At 43.6% G+C, this 25,081-nt stretch overlaps 2 protein-coding genes across 4 annotated transcripts; one reads left to right on the top strand and one right to left on the bottom strand.

Annotated features, from left to right (window-relative positions):
* The first annotated feature begins 14,411 nt into the window (after window positions 1-14,411).
* On the top strand, window positions 14,412-16,022 carry LOC123046984 (molybdate transporter 2). Its single transcript, XM_044470454.1, has one exon. It carries the CDS (start codon window positions 14,524-14,526, stop codon window positions 15,883-15,885), a length of 1,362 nt encoding a protein of 453 aa, XP_044326389.1. The 5' UTR covers window positions 14,412-14,523; the 3' UTR covers window positions 15,886-16,022.
* Window positions 16,023-16,389: 367 nt separating this feature from the next.
* LOC123046983 (pollen-specific leucine-rich repeat extensin-like protein 2) lies at window positions 16,390-24,695 on the bottom strand. Of its 3 annotated transcripts, none has more exons than XM_044470451.1 (14): window positions 24,270-24,695; window positions 23,644-23,686; window positions 22,812-23,066; window positions 22,636-22,728; window positions 20,565-20,899; window positions 20,349-20,498; window positions 20,068-20,262; window positions 19,378-19,452; window positions 19,236-19,302; window positions 18,894-19,169; window positions 18,025-18,793; window positions 17,878-17,934; window positions 17,333-17,401; window positions 16,390-16,779 (listed from the first exon to the last, which is right to left on the bottom strand). In XM_044470451.1, the coding sequence occupies exons 1-14, from the start codon at window positions 24,609-24,611 to the stop codon at window positions 16,737-16,739; spliced, it is 2,769 nt and encodes a 922-aa protein (XP_044326386.1). In that variant the 5' UTR covers window positions 24,612-24,695; the 3' UTR covers window positions 16,390-16,736. The 3 variants fall into 3 exon arrangements, with proteins under 3 accessions (XP_044326386.1, XP_044326387.1, XP_044326388.1); XM_044470452.1 differs by having other exon boundaries at window positions 18,957-19,169; XM_044470453.1 differs by lacking the exons at window positions 22,636-22,728; window positions 22,812-23,066.
* Window positions 24,696-25,081: the final 386 nt, after the last annotated feature.

Raw genomic sequence — 25,081 nt, 5'->3', positions numbered from 1 at the left:
AGCAGTTCCACCGCACGCCCCCGAGTGGCAACCGCTGACCGCGGGGAGGCAACCGGCATGTGGGCGAACTATGTCACACACCACACACGCGCCTTGTCCTACGTGGCACAAAAAATCAGCCAAAACGTGCCAAGATTCATGCAGAGACTGCTGGATGGCGATGGAGGCGTGTGGTTGAGATGGCTAACGCCCACATGTGTGGGCGTTAGTGTTTTCGATTCCTTAACATGGTATTAGAGCCCTAGGGTTTTTTTCCGCATGTTGCAACTCATGCTTTTCCGATCCAAATCTCGCTTCGGCCGTCGCAGTTCCTATCTTCGGCCGATTGTTGCCGCTGCTCTGCTATATGCACGTCTCCTGATCTGATGTGTGTTCATCTAAGCCAGCACACCAACGATCCAACTCGCAGTTGGCCGCCGCCATAGCAGATCGATTCCATCTCCTACGGCTGCGAGCCGCCGTCCGCATTCGCCGGTTGCGGTTCCCACTGTCGCTCGTGTCCGCCGGCTCCCGCCGTCACCCGCATCCGCCGGTTCCCGTTGTTGTCCTCGTCCACCGGCCACTGGTTTCGCGGGCTGCCATTGGATTTCTCTATCCGCACCGGCTGTCAGTTGCAAGCCACCGCAGGACTTCATTCCAGATCGAGCCGGTCGTCCTGGATTGAGTCGGTCCTGCTGAATTCTGTTCCGCAAACAGCCCCGTCAAATCCGTCTGTCGGTTCCTCTCCTACGGGTCAATGCTATTCCTCACGGCTGTATACATGTGGATTGCTACCTGTTGCGTCCGGGTGGATTGCTAGCCTTTGCGTCCGTGTGGATTTCTAGCTTGCTAGCTGCTACGCCCGGGTGGATTGGGCTGCTGGTAGTAGGCTGATTGGTCTCCTTCGATCGGCTACCTGCTTTGAGGACTGACTTGGTAGTTCTTAAAAAAGAGAGAGAGAAAAAAAAGAGAAAAGGAAAAGAGAGACATGTCGTTTCTGTCGGGTCTACATTTCCATCGATGCCCACACTACCGATGGTGTTCCCTATATTGAAACAGTCTCGCATATGCGCTGCTGCTTGGTGCTTGGTGCTCTCCCGCCTTTGATGTTGCCCTCTATGGCATCTTCAGCAGGCTGTGATGGTCGTTATTCGTCGACTCTTCTCGTGGCTTTTGCCTGTGGTGGTGGTGGTGCCTCCTCTACACCGACTCTCATTGCCGCTTACGCGCGCGTCGGTGACCGCTCTACGTCGACTCGCTACTCTTAGTTGACTCTACACACGGCCTTCAAGGGTGGTGGCGACCGCTCTTCGTCAGAAGATGGTTCTGCCTTGATGTCTACCACTGTGTCTCTATCTGCACATGAGATTGCGCAACTCCGATGCCTTCTTGATACTTTGGATTCTTCATCAATAGGCTCTGCTGGTTCTACGCCTGTACATCGTCATGGATTTTTGATAATGGAGCATCTTTTCATATGACTTATGATTCCTCCACTTTGACATCCGTTCGACCTATCGAGTCTCCTGTTTGTGTTCATACTGCTGATGGTACTTCCCTCCCTGTCGCTAGTCGAGGCACTCTTAGCACATCTTCTTTTCTTGTTCCCTCTGTTGCTCATGTTCCTCGACTTAGCATGCAACTCTTTTCAGGTAGTCAGATTGTTGACTCTAATTGTAGGGTCAATCTCAACTTTGATTCATGTTCTATTCAGGATTGTCGCACAGGCGCTCTGCTTGGTGTTGGCCCTCAACACCATGATGGTCTTTGGGAGCTTGACTAGTTTCGTCTTCCCTCTGATGTCGCCGCCTGTCTCGTGTCCCCTGTTGCTGCATCTGCTAGCTCTTTTCGGCAGTGGCATCATCGTCTTGGCCATTTATGTGGTTCTCATCTCTCGTCTTTAGTTCATAGTGGTGTTCTTGGTTCTGTCTTCGGCAACGCTTCATTGGATTGTCTAGGTTGTAGGCTTAGTAAACAGATTCAGCTACCATGTCCTCACAGCGAGTCAATATCTAAGCGTCCTTTTGATCTGGTTCACTCAGATGTTTGGGGTCCTGCTCCTTTCCCTTTGAAAGGGGTCATCGCTACTATATTCTCTTTATAAACGATTTTACTCGCTACACCCCGCATCTATTTCATGTCTACTCGTAGCGAGGTCTTGTCTATATACAAAAAAATTCTTGCCATGGTTCATACCCAATTCTCCACTCCTATTGGTATTTTTCGCGCAGATTCTGGTGGTGAGTATATCTCTCGTGTATTGCGAGGATTTCTTGTTTAACAAGGTACTCTTTCCCAGTTCTCTTGTCCTGGTGCTCATGCTCAGAATGGTGTGGCTGAGCGCAGGCATCGTCACCTTCTTGAGACGGCGCATGATATGATGATTGCTTCCTCTCTTCCGCCTCACTTTTGGGCTGAGGCTATTTCCACTTTCACCAATCTCATCAATATTCATCCATCTACTGCTTTGCAGGGTGGTATTCCTTTCGAACATCTTTCTGATCGTTCTCCTAATTATTTGGCGCTTCGTTTGTTTGGTTGTGTTTGCTATGTTCTTCTTCCCCCACGTGAATGCACCAAGATAACCGCTCGGTCTGTTGAGTGTGTCTTTGTAGGATACGGCAATGAGCATAAGGATGATCGGTGATGGGGTCTTGTCGGTCGTCGGATGCGTATTTCCCGGGATGTGACTTTTGATGAGTCTCGTCCTTTCTACCCACGACCATCCTCCCAAACATTATCATTAGGAACAACAGTAATACCTCCTTTCTTAGGGACACAATGAATAGGACTTATCCATCTACTATTAGCTATAGGACAGATTATACCTGCTTCCAAAAGTTTTAATATTTCTGTTTTTACCACTTCTTTCACTTTCGGATTTAACCGGCGTTGGTGATCAACAACGGGTTTAGCATCAGGTTCCATATTAATCTTGTGCTGACATAGAGTGGGACTAATGCCCTTTAAATCATCAAGAGTATATCCAATAGCAGCTCGGTGCTTCCTTAGAACTTTCAATAATCTTTTTTCTTCATGTTCTAAAAGGTTAGCACTAATAATAGCAGGATGTATCTTCTTTTCATCAAGGTAAGCATATTTCAAAGTATCTGGCAATTGTTTTAATTCAAACACAAGATCACCTTTAGGTGGAAGAGGACCTTCCTAGAGTATCAATAGGCAAATTGTGTTTCAGCAGAGGACGTTGTTCAAAGAAAATATTATCTATTTCATTTCTTTCATGCATATGTAAATCATTTTCATGGTCTAGCAGAAATTGTTCTAGAGGATTAGTAGGAGGCATAGCAATAGAAGCAAGACCTATTATTTCATCCTTACTAGGAAAAAATTCATGAAGCTTTCTACTAAACTTGGAGAAATTGCACTCATGAGACTCATCACCAAAGCCAACACCGACAGTTTGTTTCTCACAATCTATCTTAGCATTAACGGTGTTCAAGAAAGGTCTACCAAAAATAATGGGACAAAAGTCATCTTGTGGGGAACCAAGAACAAGAAAATTAGTAGGGTATTTTATTTTCCCATACAAGACTTCAACATCTCTAACAATCTCAATTGGTGATATAGTATTTGTATTAGCAAGTTTAATAGTAACATCTATGTCTTCTATCTATGCGAGCGCTATGTCATTCATAATTTCTTAATATAAGGTAAAGGGAATAGCACTCATACTAGCACCTACGTCACATAAACCATGATAATAGTGATCTCCTATTTTAACTGAGACAACGGGCATGCCAACAACGGGTTTATTATCCGTTCTATTGGGTTTGACAATTCTAGTAGCTTCATTACAGAAGTAAATAACATGCACATCTATATTTTCTTCCAAGAGATGTTTAACCATAGCAACACTAGGCTCTACTTTAATTTGTTCATTAGGTTTAGGTGTTCTAATATAACTTTTGTTGACCACAGTTGAAACTTTAGCATGTTCCTTTATCCTAACAGGGAAAGGTGGTTTCTGAATATAAGTAGTAGGAACAACTAGATCAACATTATAAATAATAGTTTCCTCTTTAGCTAGTACCGGTTCTTTAATTTCTTCTTTAATAGGTGGGTAATATTTGAACCACTTCTCTTTAGGGAGATCAACATGAGTAGCAAACGATTTACAAAAGGAGGCTACTATCTCAGAGTCAAGTCCATATTTAGTGCTAAACTTTTGAAAGGCGTCGGTATTCATAAAAAAATTAATACAATCATACTTCAGCTTAATAACTAACTCTTTACCTTCGTCGAGTTCCTAATTTTAAGAGTTGCGTTTAATTCTTTCCAAAAGATCCCACCAGAATTCAATAATCTTCTTTATAAAGGAACCAGCACAAGAAGTATCAAGCATGGATCGATCATTATGAGAAAGCCGAGCATAAAAATTCTGGATACTAATTTCTCTTGAGAGCTCATGATTGGGGCATGAATATAACATTGACTTAAGCCTCCCCCAAACTAGAGCGATACTTTCTCCTTCACGAGGCCAAAAATTATATATATAATTCCGATCACGATGAACTAGATGCATGGGATAAAAAAATTGATGGAACTCCAATTTTAGTCGATTCCAATTCCAAGATCCAATATCATCGCATAGCCTATACCATGCCAATGCTTTTCCCTTCAAAGATAAAGGGAAAACCTTCTTCTTAACATCATCTCCGGGTAAACCTGCACGCTTAAACAATCCACAAATTTGTTCCACATATATTAAGTGCATATCAGGATGTTCGGTTCCATCTCCTGCATAAGGATTAGCTAGTAGTTGTTCTATCATACCCGAAGGAATTTCAAATTCAATATTTTCAGTAGGTGCAGTAGGTTGAGGGCTAGCTAATTGTGGTTCCGGTTGAGGTGAATATACCCCGAACAAACCCCTCAAAGGATTATTTTCCATAGTAACAAGTGACATTAAATTTCAGCACACTATATAAATGTTTCCTTACCAAAGGCGCTTCACTCCCCGGCAACGGCGCCAGAAAATAGCATTGATGACCCACAAGTATAGGGGATCAATTGTAGCTCTTTTCGATAAGTAAGAGTGTCGAACCCAACGAGGAGCAGAAGAAAATGACAAGTGGTTTTCAGTAAGGTAATGTATGCAAGTGCTGAAATTGTAGGTAACAGAGTAGTTTGACAGCAAGATAATTTGTAATGTGCAAGTAATGATAGTAGTAACAAAAGTGCAGCAAGGTAGCCCAATCCTTTTGAGGCAAAGTACAGGCCAAAACGGTCTCTTATAATAAGCAAAGCGTTCTTGAGGGTACACGGGAATTTCATCTAGTCACTTTCATCATGTTGGTTCAATTCATGTTCGCTACTTTGATAATTTGATATGTTGATGGACCGGTGCTTAGGTGTTGTTCTTACTTGAACAAACCTCCTACTTATGATTAACCCCCTCGCAAGCATCCGCAACTACGATAAAAGTATTAAGAATAAATTCTAACCATAGCATTAAACTTTTGGATACAATCGGTCCCTTACGGAATAGCGCATAAACTAGGGTTTAAGTTTCTATCACTCTCGCAACCCATCATCTAATAACTACTCCATAATGCATTCCCTTAGGCCCAAATATGGTGAAGTGTCATGTAGTCGATGTTCACATGACACCACTAAGGGAATCACAACATACATACTATCAAAATATCGAACACATATCAAGTTCACATGATTACTTGCAACATGATTTCTCCCGTGACCTCAAGAACAAAATTAACTACTCACAAATAATAATCATGCTCAAGATCGTAGAGGTATTAAATAGCATAATGGATCTTAACATATAATCTTCCACCTAATAAACCATATAGTAATCAACTACAAGATGTAATCAACACTACTAGTCACCCACAAGCACCAATCTATAGTTCCGTACAAAGGTTGAACACAAGAGATGAACTAGGGTTTGAGAGGAGATGGTGTTGTTGAAGATGTTGATGGAGATTGCCCTCCCCAAGATGGGAGAGTTGTTGGTGATGATGATGACGATGATTTCCCCCTTCGAGAGGGAAGTTCCCCCGGCGGAATCGCTCCACCGGAGGGCAAAAGTGCTCCTGCCCAAGTTCCGCCTCGAGACGGCGGCGCTCTGTCCCGAAAGTCCTCTCCTTATTTTTTTTCTAGGTCAAAATTACTTATATACCAGAAGATGGGCACCAGAGGTGGGCCGAGGGGAGCACAACCCACCAGGGCATGCTTGGGCTCCCTACCGCGCCCAGGTGGGTTGTGCCCACCTTGTGGGCCCCTCTAGTACTTATTGGCTCCAATATTCCTCATATATTCCATAAAAAATCTACGTGAAGTTTCATCTTGTTTGGAGTTGTGCAGAATAGGCAGACTGACGTAGCTTTTCTTGGTCCAGATTTCCAGCTGTCGGAATTCTCCCTCTTTGTGTGTACCTTGCATATTATGAGAGAAAACGCATTATAATTACTCCAAAAAGAATTATTATGCATAAAAACATCATAAATATCCATAGGAAAACATGATGCAAAATGGATGTATCACTGCCTTCCCGACCACGTCCACCCTCACGGCATGTTGTTCCCAAACCTCTTTTGCTTCGATAGCAGGTGTAGCCCCGCCCCCTCCCTTTTGTGGTGGCGGTCGACCGACGTGGTGTCTTCCTCACCTTTGGATTCTGATCTGGTGGCTATGGGGTTGCTCAGACTAGGGCTAAGCAAAATCCATGCTAGGCTTGCCGATGCTGGCAGCGGTGACACTTGCAGGTGTCATTCCCTTCTTGGAGGCGCTGTCATGGCCTTTATCTGTGCCCAACTTCGAGCATCGAGGGAAAATGTAGGTCCGGTTATTCAGATTGGATGGTGGTGGTGTCATGGCGTCGCTTGTGTCTACTACACAACTTATTCTTGTAGACTCGTGTTGGGCCTCCGAGGGCAGAGTTTTGTAGGACGGTAGCAATTTTCCCTCAAGTGGATGACCTAAGGTTTATCAATCCGTGGGAGGCGTAAGATGAAGATGGTCTCTCTCAAACAACCCTGCAACCAAATACAAGAAATCGCTTGTGTCCCCAACACACCCGATACAAATGGCAAATTGTATAGGTGCACTAGTTCAGCGAAGAGATGGTGATACAAGTGTAGTATGGATAGTAGATATAGGTTTTTGTAATCTGGAAATAAAAAACAGCAAGGTAGCAAGTGATAAAATGGAGCACAAACGGTATTGCAATGCTTGAAAACAAGGCCTAGGGTTCATACTTTCACTAGTGCAATCTCTCAACAGTGCTAACATAATTGAATCATATAATAATACCTCAACATGCGACAAAGAATCACTCCAAAGTTCTTATCCAATGGAGAACATAAGATGAAATTGTTGTAGGGTACAAAACCACCTCAAAATTATCTTTTAATCACTCCAAAGTTCTTATCCAACGGAGAACATAAGATGAAATTGTTGTAGGGTACAAAACCACCTCAAAATTATCTTTTTTGATCAATCTATTGAGCCATCCCTATAAGTGTCACAAACAGCCCTAGAGTTCATGCTAAAATAACACCATATGATACGCATCAACAACTCTAATGTCACCTAGATACTCCAATGTCACCACAAGTACCCGTGAGTTGATTATTCGATATGCATCAAACAACTTCAGATTCACAATATTCAATCCAGCACACAGAACTTCAAAGAGTTCCCCAAGATTTCTACCAGTGAAAGAAGGACAAAAACATGCATCAACCCCTATGCATAGATTATCCCAATGTTACCTTCGGAATCCGTGAGTTGAGTGCCAAAACATACATCAAGTGAATCAATAGAACAACCCATTGTCATCATGGGTGTCCGCATGCAAGACATAAATCAAGTGTTCTCAAAATCATAAAAGTATTCAATCCGATAATAGTGAAACCTCAAAGATAAAAACTCAATTCATCACAAGAAGATAGAGAGGATGAAACACCAGATGATCCAACTATATTAACAAAACTCGTGATACATCAAGATCGTGCCAAATCAAGAACACGAGAGAGAGAGAGAGAGATCAAACACATAGCTACTGGTACATACCCTCAACCCCGAGGGTGAACTACTCCCTCCTTGTCATGGACACCGTCGGGATGATGAAGATGGCCTTCAGTGATGATTTCCCCCTCCGGCAGGGTGCCGGAACAGGGCTCAGATGGGATCTCTTTGGTACAGAGGCTTGCGGCGGTGGAGTCGAAGTTCTAGAGTTATTTCTGGGGGTTTCTCTACTTATAAGATTTTTTGGCGTCGGTCTCACGTGAAAAGAAGCTAAGATGGTCCCACGAGGCACCAGGACAAGCCCACCCCCTGGGTGCACCCTGGTGGCTCATGGCCACCTCCTTCGCCTTCTGGTCTCCTCCCGAAGCTTCTAGTGTCTCTTCTGTTCCAAAATACATCGTCAAAAGGTTCCACCCATTCTGAGAACTTTTATTTCTACACAAAAAACAACACCACGGTAGTTCTGCTGAAAACAACGTTAGGCCGGGTTAGTTCCATTCAAATCATACCAAAACCATATAAAACTGTTGTAAACATGGCATGAATACTTCATAAATTATAGATACGTTGGAGACGTATCAGTCGCACCCATTCTTGAAGGCGCTATCTTGTTCGCTCGCGGCATCCACATTGTTGGATTTGAAGATGTTCGGAGTCTTTGCTAATTCGGCTACAGCGTCCTCGACGTCTATGGAAATGGTGTTGTCCTCAACTCCATCTAGTACTGTGTCAGGTCTGGACACAGCGTAATGTGTTTCGTGGAGCTCCCTCACTGGCGATGAAGAAGAGGAGGGCGATGTGCTGGCCCCACGGACACCGGTGTCAGCTACCAAATCCTCGGTTCTGGCTGCTTGGCCGGGAACGAATGGCGTGTGATTCATATTCGCGCGGAGGTTGGCAGAAGGTGTTGTCGCGGCGCAACATGCAATGCTCGGCGTCACTAGCCCAAGTATTGGTCCCCGCCCTGTTCCCGCTTGGCTTCATGGTAGATGTTACAGATGCCTCCTTCCTGACACCATGCAGCAGTGTGTGAGATCATTTAGGTGTTCTCGGTGCCATGAGAATAGTTAAGCATCCTTTGTCTCTATGTGTCGGGTTTCATGATCATGCCTCCTTGCTTTCATGCCATGTGTTGTACCCCCATATTGTACTAACGTAGCGAGTAAATCTCAGTCGACTGATTTCTATCCAAGTCTCAGTCCATGCCTCCATTGAATATTTTTTACGCTAGCTGCTTGTCACCTTTAAATCGGCCTGTTAAGATGATGCAGCCAGCCTGTTTCTTTCTTTTTGTTTGTTTGTTGGGTTGTGGTTAGAGATAGACTGTGCAAAGTGCAAAGAGCGAGCGTCTTGTCTTGTTTTTTCTAATTTTTTCTACTAGACCAGCATGTGTGTCCTCCATGGTCAGTGTCTTCCCCTATATCTTTTAGCATGTCATAATCAATGCACACTCTTATTTTTCTCCACGTTTTTTTTTCATCTATGCTGCGTGTCAAGGTTTGCTCATATAAGATTTGGTAATATGATAAACCATTTAATCTATGTGCCACGAATCGTGCAAATTTGTGTTGCATTTACTTTTTCCGGTCGCAACATTGTGTACATTTTTTTCAAAATGGCTTGAGCCAATTCATTTTTGGATTTATAGTCGTTCTTTTGAATTTTATTTTTGTTGCTTCTTTTAAAATTATTACTTATTTCCATTGTTTTTATTCTTTTCTTGTTCTCTTTTCTCTCATAATTCTTTCTTTGAAGTATGTTTGTGTGTGTTTTCATTTTTTTGGCTTTTATTAATTCTTAATTTTTCACATTTATTTTCGTCATTTTTAAAATCATACTATGAGCCACATGTACATCCATCCACATGTGACCGCACACATCGAATCCGTGCGTAACTATGTTTTTTATCTATTCTTTATTTTTAGCCTCGAAGGAAATATTGATTGTATGTAGCATGTTCGTTTATCCATGCACAACCACACACAACTTACTCCACATGCAACTGGTGAAGGACTGGCTTTTGCGTGTATTTCCTTTTTTTTCTTTTTTTATCAGGAGAAGGCAGTAGTTGCAGCGCCAACTCTGGGCTTGCAACTGTAAGTGTTAGTGGGCGGTGGGGAGAGGCGGGGGTAACACTAGGCATGCAACTGCAAGTGTTGCCCCCAACTGAAACTGCATGCCCACACATCCCAAATGCAATTGACCTTTGTTTTGTAAGTGGGCGGTTGGAGTGGAGGGCGAGTTGCATGTCCAATACTAGGCATGCAACTACAAGTCTCTCCCCTGGATGAATGTCTCCCTCTCGACTGCAACTAGCCTAGTGTTTTTGTCGGAGGGCGGTGGGAGAAGGGGGTAGTTGCATGCTGGCCGACAATAGCTTGCAACTTCAAGTGTCGCCCTCGAGTGCAATTGCATGTCCATACACCCCGACCGCAACAAACCTTTTATTATGGTGGGCAGCGGGAGAGGGGGTAGTTAGATGTCCGGCACTAGGCTTGCAACTGCAAGTGTCGCCCTCGAGTGCAACTGGCCCTTTTTTGCAAATAAGCGGCGAGAGAGGTCGGCAATTGCATGTCCAACACTAGGCATGCAACTGCAAGTGTCACCCGACTGCAACTTCATGTCTCCCAACATGGCTGTACCTGCAAGTATCGCCCTCAAATGCAATTCATGCCTCCGTCCTGACTGCAATTGGCCTTGTGTTTTTATTTGAGGGCGGAGGGAGAGAGGGGCGGTTGCATGCCAGACACTAGTCTTGCAACTCAAATGTTTCCCTCGACTGCAACTGCATGTTCACACACCCAACTGCAACCAACCTTTTGTTTAGTCGATGGGCGACGCGAGAGGGGGCAGTTGTATGTCCGGCACTAGGCTTGCAACTCCATGTGTTGCCCTCAACTGCAATTGCATGCCTCCCTCCGAACTATAAATGTCCTTTGTGTTTTTGTTGGAGAGCGGCGGGAAGAGGAGAGGGTAGTTGCATGCCCGACACTAGGCATGCAATTGCAAGTGTTGCCCTACACTGCAACTGCATATCTTCAACGTGACTGCAACTTTGTGGTGTTTTGTCGGGAAGGGAGAAGTTGCATGTCTGACACTTGGCATGCAACTGCATGTGTCGCCCACAACTACAACTTCGTGGTATTTTGTCGGGAGATGGACAATTGCATGCCTGCCACTAGACCTGCAATTGAAAGTGTCGCCTCATACTACAACTGCATGCCGCCATGATGCCAGCTGACTGAGACTTATTTTTAAGTCTCAATCGACCAAGCCATATCCACATCCTATTATTAAATTAATTTATTATGTTTTTGTGGTTTTTCTTTGAAAAGAGACATTTGGATTTTTTTTAAAACACGCCACACCAACCTAGTTGCACGTCCGCATTGCATGTGAAACAGCATATGATGAGATCTCCTATTTTTGTTAGTACCATTTTTTAATTTGTGGATGATAGAGAAATTACAAACAAACGAGTAAAACAATGGCCGATTCAACCCAATGCGATAAAGAAAATGCAAGCTAAAAACAGTGATAATTAACGTTGAACATTTTTCTAATAGCATGATGATTATTTGTAAATAATATTGAACATTTCCTAATTGCATGCTAGATATTTTTCAAATACACGATTAGTATTTATGAAAATGCACGAACACATTTTATAAAAAAAATATTGACTAATGCTTACAATTTTTAGAAACAAAATATGAAAATGTATATGAAAATGAAAAAGAAATCCGGACAAAACGAAAGAAATAGCATGTTAAGAAAATTGTAGGAACACCAACTAATATAGCTGGCTGGTGCACCACACAGCTAATATATTCGAACAATATTCCGCAAATATATATATATATATATATATATATATATATATATATATATATATATATATATATATTCGAACAATAGCTAAAAGTTTCGGTAAAAATGCTCGAACAATAGCTAAAGCTTACATAATCAACGAGCAGCAGCACCAAACAGAAAAACTGCCCAAAATATCTGAACCGGCACTACATAGAAAACGCACAAAACAAAGACAAAAGAAGCGCCAGCCGCCAGCCCAGAAAGCCACAAGAGGCCACGACGGGGGCTGGACATAAACAAAAAAAAGTAAACAGGTGGCGTCAGCTGACTGAGCCAGCTGAGACTCTCAGTCGACTGAGATCTAGACAGATCCTTATGTTAATTATTGTTCTTCTATCATTATAAATTAATAAAAAGATACGCAAATTTTGCATATTCGCGAAAAAAAAAAGAGAAAGACTATGCAACCACATGTTGAATAGGTATTATTATAGTTATATACTTTACATATATTACATTGCTATATGTAAGGAGAGGTATTATTATCTACTCCCTCCGTCCTATAATGTAAGACGTTTTTTAACACTACTCTAGTGTGGAAAAACGTCTTACATTATGAGACGGAGGGAGTATATATTATTTTAGTTCTATTTATGTCATTTCTTTTATTTTAATATGCAAGATATTATTATCTACTCCCTCCGTCTCATAACACTACACTAGTGTTAAAAAAGTCTTACATTATGAGACGGAGGGAGTACATATTATTATAGTTGTATTTAATATAATTTTATTTTTTAATGAGATATACCCATTTTAGAGTTTGGCACATGGGCTCGAGCTTTGCCGGCTCGACGCTGCTTTGCACGTACGGGAATGTATCTGGTGCACTGTGGCAATTTGTGCTATCGGTGCACCGGTCGCCCGTTGCACATTCAAAAATGTTCGAAAAAATTCAGAAAAAAATCTAGTGCATTGACACAACATCTATGTACGTTGTCACAAAAATTTAAATCAATATTTGAAACATTGCTTGAGATACAAAAATAACAAATTTGACACTGAATAGTACATAACACAAGTTGGGCTTCATTTTTGGCCCATTAGCACATCGAGGTCAAATTTGTCATTTTTGTATCTTGAGCATTGTTTTGAATCATTTAAATTTTTGCGACAACATACATTAATGTTGTGTCGATACACTAAATTTTTTGCTATTTTTTTTCAATATTTTTAATGTGCAACAGGGTCCGATGCACCGGTAGCACAAATTGCCTTGATGCACCAGATACGTTCCCTTGCACGTACATACGTGCGTGTGACACACTGAGAATCAACTTCGAATGCTGTCACAAATATCATAGATTTGTTTTCCTTCGAGGGACAAATATCTTAGATAGTGTCACACGTGAGATCAAACAAGTGGATTTTTTTGATCTAGTTTTTGTTCGTCTTTGTTCGTGCGTGGAAAGGTTGGATTCTTTTGATCTATACTTCTTTTCGTCGGCGACGATTTGTGTTCTGATGCGCTGTTCCTACGAGACCTTAGTACAAATGATTTCTGACTGTCTACTACAACAAGTTTGATCGGCTCCGGTGAAGATGGTAGCACGCTTTGGATTGCTCCAGTGCTTGTAGTCGCCATTAGGTGGTCCGTGGACACGGATGTAATTTTTGTGTTCTTTGTATGAATGGATCGGAAGTTTTTTTTAAGAAAAGAAATGTTGCCCGTGTGTGTGTACAGTGCCAATTTCTGTTACTTTTGCAGGAAGGAATCCCAGATCGATGCCGACGCAAACAATCCTGTCGCCCAACAAACAAGTGTCACGCAGTCCCCTGGTCACTCCCAACAGACACTTGACCCTGTCCTGACGTCCACGTCGACGCAGCGTATCCTTGGATGTGCAGTTCGCCACGCAACTTCAAAAGTCATTGCGTATACGTGCAACGAAACGATATTCTCATATCGATCCCGGGAGCACCAGCATGTAGGCTGTCTATTTTCGTTCATGCATGTTCTCGCCTGAATATTTCCGATATTTCTTTAACAATTCACCTAGAGAATCTGAGTTTGTTTCGTCCCTACATCGCCCCAAAAGTCAAACCAGCATACCCTTCAGATATATTCATTTCTCCGACAAATAATTCTAGATGGAAGTATATATTGGCTAGTATTTTTTCGATAAGTATGTAATTGTTTTGACACTAATAATGTAGTGTCAAAGACGCTCTTATATTATAGGACGATTAGAGTAGTATGTATCCTTAAACTTAAAAAACATTTACAAAACTAAAACTACATTTAAATTATTGGAAGTGTGGAAGTCTTGCTCCTGTTGCATCGATCCGCGACATGCCGTGAATAAAGCTCGTTGTCTCCTCTAAAACTCCATCTCAACGGAGCAAACTTATTATGGCCGAAAAGTGTGGATGTAGACTAGAACATCTAGAAACAACTTGGTAAAGATCCATTCAGGCGAAAAAAATCCAATGCCTCGAAACACAACGTGTCCTCCCAATATCTGACAAAGTTGCGTTTAGAAAATAGGAAGCGTTCACTGAGTATATATACACCACGCACGTCGCCATCGCGCTAAGCAACAATCGGACGCATCGCCATCTATAATCACTGCAAATCTCGCACGCCACCTACCCATTTCTATACTCAGCCCACACCCACAGTAATAGTACTCTGCAGCAGTCGTGCAGGTGCAGCCGGCCATGGCATCCTCCGCCAGCGACCCGCTGCTCCCGGGCGAGCCGCCGCACCGGCGGCGGTTCCTGCCGCCGTCCATCCGGCTCAAGACGTCCGTCTGGTCGGAGCTGGGCGGCGCCGTGGGGGACCTGGGCACCTACATCCCCATCGTGCTGGCGCTGTCGCTGGCCTCCCACCTCGACCTGGGCACCACGCTCATCTTCACCGCGCTCTACAACTTCGCCAGCGGCGTCCTCTTCGGGATCCCCATGCCCGTACAGCCCATGAAGTCCATCGCCGCCGTCGCGCTCTCCTCCGCGCACCTTACCGTCCCGCAGATCATGGGCGCCGGCATCGCCGTCGCCGCCATCCTCCTCTTCCTCGGCGCCACGGGGCTCATGACCCGCCTCTACCGCGTGCTCCCGCTCCCCGTCGTCCGCGGCGTGCAGCTCTCCCAGGGCCTCTCCTTCGCCTTCACCGCCGTCAAGTACATCCGCTACGACCAGGACTTCTCCCGCTCGTCCTCCGCCTCCACCTCCGTGGAGCGCCCCCTGCTGGGCCTCGACGGCCTGCTGCTCGCGCTCGCCGCGCTGCTGTTCATCCTCCTCACCACCGGCTCCGGGGACGACGACGACGCCATCAACGCAGCCGACGGCCGCGCCACCGCGCGCCGTCGCTCCTGCGGCCGCGTCCCGGCGGCGCTGATCGTGTTCGCGGTCGGCCTGGTGCTCTGCTTCGTGCGTGACCCCTCCATCTTCCGCGGCCTCCGCTTCGGGCCGGCGCCGCTGGGGCTGGTGAAGATAACATGGGAAGATTTCAAGATCGGGTTCTGGCAGGCGGCCGTGCCGCAGCTCCCGCTGTCGGTGCTCAACTCGGTGATCGCCGTGTGCAAGCTGTCGTCCGACCTGTTCCCGGAGCAGGCGGAGCTGTCGCCGGCGAGGGTGTCCGTCAGCGTGGGGCTCATGAACCTGATCGGGTGCTGGTTCGGCGCCATGCCGTGCTGCCACGGCGCGGGGGGGCTGGCCGGGCAGTACCGGTTCGGCGGCCGGAGCGGGGCGTCCGTGGTGTTCCTGGCCATCGGCAAGCTGGTGCTCGGGCTGGTGTTCGGCAACTCGTTCGTGACGATCCTGGGGAAGTTCCCCATCGGCATCCTGGGCGTGATGCTGCTCTTCTCGGGCGTGGAGCTGGCCATGGCGTCGCGCGACATGGGGAGCAAGGAGGAGTCGTTCGTGATGCTGGTCTGCGCCGGCGTGTCGCTCACCGGCTCCAGCGCCGCGCTGGGGTTCATCGCGGGCGTCGTGCTGCACCTGCTGCTGCGCCTCAGGGAGGTGGACTGCGGGGAGCTCGTCGGCCGGCTGAGGGCCAGGCGGTATCCCTGGTTGCTGTAAATTACTGAATTACAGCAAACAGGTGATTATCCTGGCGATATCTGTAGGAAAGTTCACGTCTGTATCATTGATGAGGCAGTTGGAGATGTCTGGGCTTGTGTGTGCTCGGATACTGAAATACACGTAGCATTCAATCAGCACGTTGCACATCAGCATCATTTCTCTACCATCCAACTACTGACTGACCCACAATTAAGGACAAAACGTAATTCAGTAGAAATATTCACGACATCATGGTGCAACCAATCTGCCTTTTCCTCGTCCATTCGAGGCCACCACAACACATTTTAGCGTGTCCATACGACAATACAAGTTACATGTGGAGGCCTGCAACACATTTTTCCCGGCCTAATTATGATTCAGGGATAAGCGATGAGCATATATAACAATACAAAATTACTCCATCCGTCCCAAAATAAGTGTCTTGAGCTTAGTATAAATTTGTACTAGAGCTAGTATAAAGTTGAGACACTTATTTTGGGACGGAGGGAGTACATCGCAGCATGTCCCAACGAAACTCGGCCAGTCTCCTTGCATACTAGTACTACATGACCCCAAGAGAAAATACAGGTAATAAAATAGTTAAAAAGGGACGCTAGAGCTACAAATTATGAAGTCCCCTGCTTGTAACAAACATTACATATCCTAATATTGGCAAACCGGACATATCTTCCGCTGGGCACCGTGCATCATCCTTCGAACAACATCCATCACGTGAGTCGTCGAGGCGTCCCCTTTGTTGGAGGCTAGATCCAGCATCTTGTTTCGTGGGCGTGCAAATGTTGTTTCTTCATCGGAAGGGCAAAGGGCAAGCATCCCTAGTTGAAACAAACAAAACCACCTAGCTTCTTCTACCTCCTCTTGACCGGAGTTCTAGATCTGGACCGCTTCTTCCTGCGATGATTAGAAATAGTTTAACAAATGGAGTGTGATTGCTGTAGCACACACAGGGCTCCAGATTAACACGGGTCCGCATTCCTGAAAAGGTCTAGGATGAAGCACGGATAGAATGCCGACCCTGCCATTGCACTCCACGACAAAATACAATTCAGAAAGTTATGGACTTGATAACCTCATGGAGGCTTGAATGTTTGTTCTAACTTCTCAAGTTACAATTCAAAGAAGTTCCAGGTGAAACTATTTTCAAAATTCTTAAGTTGACACAACACAAGACATTATGGCAAACTATGCAAATTTACGATCTAATCAAGGTTCTTACAAAATCCAAAACACAAATTTTCGTAACACCTAAAGGTTCACCCTTTTTATCCTGAAAATCCTTGATATCTCCTCTTTTTTTGGCCCTGTTGTACTAACCCACTTCCCAGAAATCAGCTACAGCAAGTTTGAATAGATAACAACTTGAATTTATAAATTGCTGAAAATTCACACCAAAATATCACCTGGAACAATGTAATGAAAAATAAAGAACCAATTAAGCGCTTACCTTTCAGCAGATGAATAAGGTGAATGCCTGCGGTGAGAATGCTTGCTATGTGGAGACCGCGAAACTCGTCTAGAGATGAAACATAATACTAAATGGGTAAGTTTAAGGATAAGCGATATATGAACCTGATGTTGCTTCACTCAGAGGTGTCCTGCTCAGTGCTTATTCATATCAAATTGACAAATAATATAAGTAGAACAGTTCCAACATTATTTAGCTTTGAGGCATTTGCTTGCAAAGAGAATTATTATGAAGAGATGTAGTGCAACACAGTTCTACAAAACATAACATCAAAATACTACTGATGTTTCAGAGCCACCTTATCATAAATGCCCTACCCCTTCTGGTGAGAAATGAGATTGATGTCTACCACATCAAAATACTACTGATGTTTCAGAGCCACCTTAGCATGATTCTGAGCATTCATGATCAGCAAAACTATCAATCTCAACCTTACAATAGTTATGTGAACATGTTGGAGCTAACTAGCAAAAATTTCCCACTATTTAACATATATTACAGAGAAGGGAGGAATATTGATATACCTGCTCCTAGATTTTGGAGGTGAGGGAGACATGCTGTTTTTATGAGAATGGCTCTTTCTGCAGTAGAAAATGGAGTAATTAGTACACAAGAGAAAGGGCAACTCATAAACTGAGACAGGCTAAACATCAAAATGTAAGAATAACTACCTCCTTTTTGCATTATCAGAAGGCTCGTCGCTTGAAACACTCCCTCGAACACGTGAAGAACTCTCATTCCTAGTACGGCTTCTCCCACTTGGTGACCGTGACCGTGACCTTCTACTGCTGTGGCTAGCTGAGCTCTTAGTAATTTGCCTTGACCTATCGTCATTCCCATCTTTTCCTACGTCTCTTCTATCAGCAGAATCCCTCTTTCTCTCTCTTGCATCCTTTGGAAGGTCCTTTCGATCTCTTTTGGCATCATCCCATCTATCCAATCCATGTTTTGCATACCTGCCAGAACCCCTTTCCTCTTTGTAGGTGCCCTTTTTATCAATACTTTCAGGCATGCTATGCTTGTCACCATCTCTAAACTTGTCAGTTTTAGAAGGCTCAGAGTCTTTTCCATTGACAACCTTCACCTCTTTAAGATCTTTCTCATGACTGCTCCTTTCAAAATGCCTGTGAGTGCTCTCCGCATTATTATTATTATTATTTTCAGTATGATGGCCGGAAGAGGTTTTTCCATTTTGGAAATCCACCTCTGCATGTCCATGTGCCTTCTCATTCGTTTTATGAATCACACCAATTGGCTGAATAGAAGTTTTGGCTTCTCCATTCTGTGTGTCATGAATACTTGGCTCTCGTTCAGATTCTGCAGTTGGCCTACTCTGAGATCTTTTGTCACTGGATTTAGGATCATCTCCGGATGAAACACTTTGGACTGAAGCAATACTTCCGTTACTATTATTGTGCAGTTCACCATCAACGTTCTCACCTACATGGTTGTTATGTGTCGAAGTTAATAATAAGCTCTTCCTTCTTTAGAAAATAAATTCAGGGAAACCATGTCTGCTTTGTGTTTTTCAAGAACTTACTTTCTTTAGGATGAGCTGCATCAACTTTAATTTCGGATGATAAATTTGAAATTAAATCCTTACCATCACCGTCACCCTCATCATCCTCGTCATCTGAATCATAACTAGCAAGACCAAGAAGAGCACCTTTAGGAGAACTTAGCCCATTACCATCAGAACGGCCAGTAGAGCTAACATTGTTTGGCTTAGCAGGGACTACAACTTTAGCTGTGGTCTTGACTTTTGATTCTCCCAGACCAAGGTCCTTTGAGCTAGAGACACCAGTGGTCTCATTTGCTGCAACACAGAGGCGATAATCAGCAACGTCCTATTTACATTAAGTTTTAAGTTTAGTTCACTCACGTTCAGCTGATGAATCATCTTCATTCATAACTTTGGTTGCGATCTCGTTAAAAAGATCATCAGTAACCTGGAAATGAAAAAAGGACAAAAGTAAGAAATGGCAGTCTTGCTGTATTCCTTAGGAGAACTTCTGTGAACAAACCTTTAGAAGAACTTCTGTCAACACACGTTTAATTTCCTTGTTGATTGCTGCCGTCCGTGCCGCTTCAACTTCATCCTGCAAACGATTCAAGTCCAGTACATCGATTTGAAATGCGGGTCATGTTAATATCCAAGTCAAATATGAACAGGAACAAAAAGGATCAACTTTTCAGTAACTAGCATCCGATGTTTCGACCAGATCCAAAAGAAGCAAACATGTGTACAGAGGAAAAAAGATGCTGCTCCGGAAAACTGATTATAGGAACTTAGGGGATTTGCCAGTACAGTAATACCGTATGACAATCAACCTAAAGTCTCAAGTGCTTCACTGACAAATCAAATCTGGAAAAAATTGACACATAGCTGTGCCATTTCTCTCACCATTATGAAATCAATGTTCTTCAGAAATTACCATAAAAACATTGGAAAAAACCTATATACGTAAGTAGGTAAATTATTTAGTTTCTCAAAGCCGCTGATTTAATTAGTTCACTTTGATTTACAAAAGTTGTCCAAAAATCATTATGCATTTAAAGCCCTCCACAATACTATTTAGCTTTAGACCCATTAACTTGGACATGGTACTACTCGTACTGAAATAAATCATTAGGGACGCATGCAAGTGAATCACGTTAGGCAGATTAATAGCGTAATATGTACTGCACTAGTGATTAAAAATAAAGAAGAGCACCTCATCAGCTTCATCAGCTACAACTGATTTTGCTGAACCAATGCTTCTACTATCAGTTTGGTCAGCTCTTTTTGGTGGTTCCGCAGCATCTTCAGAATCCATGGAATCATAATTTGTCAAATGCTGCACTGAAGCACTCACTGGAGTGGATTTTTTCTTTAGAAGCTCTTCTCGAAGCCAGTTAGGTACTGGAGGCTGATACATAATCGAGCACAAGAATCAGTTAAAGTTAAACGGCTATGGTGATAAGCAAGTGAAATGAATGGAACCACAAAACCTACTTTCTTTGACCGTTCTGCAACATTGAAAAGAGTGTTTGCGTCTGTAGGGAATGCTTCAGTTACACTACCAACACCAAATGCTGCAGGTGGAACATAGCTCGAACCAGAGAGTGCTCCAAAGAGTGGTCCAGCATGCAAAGAAGGATCCATCTGTAACAGAATAAAAATAAGTACCACTGTATCAATGACGCAAGATATTATAACAGATTACTAAACCTGTGATGCTTGTTGTGGTACTGGAGCTGGATGAAAATATCCAACTGGAGCAGATGGGCCCCATGATTGAGTTGATGTTGGAATTGTGCTATGTTCAGACACTGCTGTTGGAGCACTAGATCTGATATTTATCGTCTCATGTACTGCCATATCAGGAGCTTTTCTGTCATTGAACTCCAAGGGTTGGTCACTGGGATCAGCCATCATCCTATAAGACTGTAAACCATGCCCAGGCACACCAGGAGGCCCGCGAGGAAATCCGTCTTGAACTGATGAAGCACTCAGAGATGGCTGAGCTTGTGGGCTTGGATATTGAAGCATAGCATTCCCATTACCTGTTATTACATGGCATAGTCAAAATCTACCAGTATCAAACCCTGAGCAGAATACATATCAGCATCAACCATATAGTACTAGTAATTTGCACATGCGTTGCACGTTAGATTATTATGTGTTATCACAATACTAAATCATGTAAATTAAAAATATGATATTATATGCTATAATAAAATGGGAACTTGTGGATTGTTTTTTACAATTCGTATCAAATCACGGTAGCACAATGAATTTCTATAAGAAGATTTTTAAAAAATATATACTTTTATTCCAAAAGAAATGTTATTGATGTGTTTGTGAAGTCTTTTAGCTTTTTCATGTTCAAACTTGAAAATACAAATAAAGTTAGTTTGATGATAATTTTCAACTTTTCAAATTGTAAACTTCAAATAACTTAGCATCCGATGAAGAAAAATAAATTAAAATCTAAATCTGAATTTTTTATAGGCTGTTTGAATATTTCTCTCAACAAACAGCAATGCTCCTTTCGTTCCATAATATAATGCACATAGGTTTTTTGAAAAGTCAATCCTCATAAACTTTGACCAAGTTTGTGGAGAAAAGCATTTACATCTAGAATTCCAAGCATATATCATTAGATTCATCGTATGATGTATTTTATAGTTTTATATTTTTGGTATTGTAGATATAAATAGTTTTCTCTATAAACTTGGTCAAAGTTTAAAATGTTTGACTTTTCAGAAAATCTATACGCACTCCATTATGAAATTAATGGAGTATTGCCATGCGTACAATTTTTTCAACAGCATAATAATTCTTTGGAGAAAAATAAAAAGTGGTTCCGTGCATGCATTCAACAGTGTTCATGCGAGGAGCAAATTCCTATAGCACACTCGTTTAGGCTTCTAGCCTACACTGGAGTAGTACTACATTGTCTAATAGGGCCAGTTCCCAATGTAAAGCTAGCTCGGTTGCTCCTCACTCGTTTAGGTTCCCAATGGAAAGTTCTCGAGCAAGTGTCAGGTTGGTCAGATGCCAGCTACGTTTAACTCTAGAAAGATCCATCGACCTCGTTTTGGCGCGCGGTTGTGCCCAGCGAATCCCAGAAACCTTGGCTGTCGGATAAGTTGGCTTCAACACTGATGAGTGGCAGTAATTCATCCCATGGAAGAAATCAACGGCTAACAGATGCTTCTGCATCACTGTGGGCGGCTAGTCCAAATTTGAAAATTGGTGTACTATAGTAGTAGAGATATAGTTATATACAGTGACCCGCCTAGTAATTAAGGGTGAAAAACACGAGTGTTTGCAAGAGACACAAATATTCCACCTCTTCAAAGTGAAAAGTACAATGGATCAACTACATGCCACAGGAATTAAGAACAACCTAGAAAAGCTACATAGGTTATACCATTTGTATTGTATTGTAATTTATTAACACCAAAAAGGTGATGTAATCAAGAGTCATTGGTACAGAAAATCACAAGCATCATAGTGCATGCAACCAATAATTTGGATTTTCTGCTCCATTTGAGGAAAACACAATAGTGACATCCAATGAATTGCCTCAAAATACAACAGGAATGACGTATAAACAGCTAAGGTAGCTACAATATCAGAAGATAGATGAAGTGATATACCCCCTCTGTTCTAAAATAAGTGATGCTTTAGACTTTTCAGTCTTTCTGCAATTGAACTGAATACATATCCAGCAGGGTACACCTAATTCTGACGGAGGCCACACAAGCAAATTAAATTGCCAAGCAAGGCATACCTTGAGCAGAAGAATAATTATAAGGTACCTCCTGCTCATAGGTGGATGGAAATGGACCAAAATTCTTCGGTGGTGGCGCCATTGGACCTCTATCTGCAATATCATCTTCAGATTTGTTCTGAAACTTATGTACCCATCTGTAACATATAATGAGCAAGAGTAACAGGACATGTTACCTTGCAAATAGTTTCTTTCCCTCTGTTGACCTGACATTTGAAACAGCAACTGGTCGCTACTTGATTGTGGAATTGGTGGGTGTAAAGGTTCTGTCGGCAGACCAGCTGGTTGCTGATACTGATCATTGTGGCCATAATGGTGAATTTCTGTTCTACTTGGAATGGCATGCTGCTGAATCTGGTGGTTCTCTGTAACAGATTTAGCAGAAGCCCATTCCTTTGCCTTTGTGGCCCAATCGTCCTCATTGGCAAGCCCTTCGAGTTTATTTTGTTTTTAGAAATTAAATCGTCACAACAAACTAGCCATTTATTATTAGAAGAAGTAAACTTTCTGCTCCAAGGAGCCTTTTTTAAGTTGGATGTCGAACTAAAATTCCATTATAAGTCTTTTAACTAATAACGTAAATAGGCAATGCATTTGTTACATCACAAACCAAGAATCACGACACAACTTGGGAAGGACTGATTGTGTACAGAAGTACTGAGTCAATGATCAGAAGCAAGCTACGTAGGACGGGACATGCATTAATAGTAACAGGCAAAAGAAAAACAGTGTAACCAACCAATCAACCAACCCAAATAACAGTGACGCACATGATAAATAATTGAATAAATGTTTTGAAACTTGAGTTGCATGCACAGTTCATAGTTATTTGACAAACATCCATATTCATAGAGACACAAATATTGCATTACAATACCCACATATCATAACAATGCTCCACATCAGTATCAACACAAACTATGTAAGTCTAGTTTGGATTACCTCACTGTTTTCTTTGCGAGTAAAATTATACATATAATAACATAGACTTGGATGATATTGACATACCTGGGTATCCATGATTTTGAGGCCATGAATGATTCGGCCAAGCCTACAAAATAAGAAATGTCCAATTGTAAGTCACAGAACTTCATGTCCAATGGAAGAAAATAGGCAACTGAAACAAGAAGCCACAGGTAAAAACACGTCCATATGGATTAAAACTTGAAAACTAACAAAACATGATGCCATTTGGCAGAACATTTGATGCCACTGAAGAAACCTCACTCCAAACCAGGATAACTAAATCACAAAATTGCTGCGAGCGCCGAGTTGTACAGAGCGGAGGAGACAATCTTGACAAAATTACATCAGTAGTGACAAAATTTGCCGAAACAGTTCCTCATCAATCGCAGGGGGCTAAGCTACCGATTGCACAATGTCACAAAACCACCGGCTTATATAACGCACCCGCGTTCTAACATCGGACTACACCAGACACAATCCACAGTAAATCGAGTGGGATCACAGAACCAACATATAAGTTTATAACATGCTTCCCCTAAACCCTAGGACCAACAACGGGCCTACGCCCCGAATCCTAACACAAAATCAGCTACAGATGCTCCTTCCTAACAGTATACTGATCACCAATCTTATGTCCCAGAGACGGAAATCGGGTGACGCCGACATACCTGTCCCGGCGGCGGAGGCGGGTAGCTCTGCGGCGGGGGCTGGGCCGCAGCGTGGTGAGGAGGCCAGGGGTTCCCGGGCGCGGGGGGCGGGGGCTGCATCTGCTGCTGCATCGGCGGGGGAGGGGGCTGGTACGCGTACTGCGGCGGCGGGGGGCGGTGCTGGTGCTGGAGGTCGGGGGGCGGGTGGCCCCACTGGTGGTGCTGGGGAGGGTACGGGTGGTTGGGGTGGGGAGGGTGGTACGGCGGCGCGGGGCTGGGATACCAGTTGGAGGGCGGAGGCGGCGGCGGCGGCGGCGCGTCGCCGGAGCCGTCGAAGCGGCGCTGGTGGTGGTACGCGTCCATGGAGGCGGGGCGGAGAGGAATGCGACCGGACGGACGGGGGCACCAGCTGCTGAGCCTGGGTTTGTCCTGGTCTGGTCTGGTCTGGTCGGGTGGGGTGGGGTGGTCGCGTTTTGTTTTGCCGTGAACGAACGAGGCCGGGTTGGCGCCGGACTAGAGGGCCACGGGCTGGGCCCGCATGGTCTGGCTGCAGGCCATGGCAAATCGGCCCAGATGTACATGGAAGAGGATTTGGGGGTAAGTGCTGAGGGTGAGCAAGAAATTTCGCTGAAATATGACCAAAACTTTGTAAAAAAAAATGTCTTCATGAAGTGACAATAATTTGCTGAATATCTTTTTTGCGTGATGTGCAATTGGTGGTGAGAGGAAGGAGGGAAAGGACGAATGGAGGAGGAAGTAGTTTGCTGATTGTCAAGCATGGCGGCGACCACCACCACATTTGGTGGTTAACCTGAAGGAACACCTGGCCAGTC

The sequence above is a fragment of the Triticum aestivum genome, chromosome 2B, assembly GCF_018294505.1.
Source record: "Triticum aestivum cultivar Chinese Spring chromosome 2B, IWGSC CS RefSeq v2.1, whole genome shotgun sequence".
Classification (NCBI taxonomy): Eukaryota; Viridiplantae; Streptophyta; class Magnoliopsida; order Poales; family Poaceae; genus Triticum; species Triticum aestivum.
The sequence above is the reverse complement of the archived record's forward strand: the minus strand, read 5'-3'. Positions and strand labels throughout refer to the sequence as shown.

What these genes read in the sequence shown, in the direction of transcription:
- LOC123046983 (XM_044470451.1), bottom strand. Translation starts at nt 24,611, where the DNA reads ATGGACGCGTACCACCACCAGCGCCGCTTCGACGGCTCCGGCGACGCG. An exon ending in TCTGATAATGCAAAAAGGAG is followed by an intron (nt 17,935 to 18,024) that starts GTAGTTATTCTT and finishes TTTCTACTGCAG; the next exon opens with AAAGAGCCATTCTCATAAAA. An exon ending in CCTCCAAAATCTAGGAGCAG is followed by an intron (nt 17,402 to 17,877) that starts GTATATCAATAT and finishes TTTCATCTCTAG; the next exon opens with ACGAGTTTCGCGGTCTCCAC.
- LOC123046984 (XM_044470454.1), top strand. Translation starts at nt 14,524, where the DNA reads ATGGCATCCTCCGCCAGCGACCCGCTGCTCCCGGGCGAGCCGCCGCAC.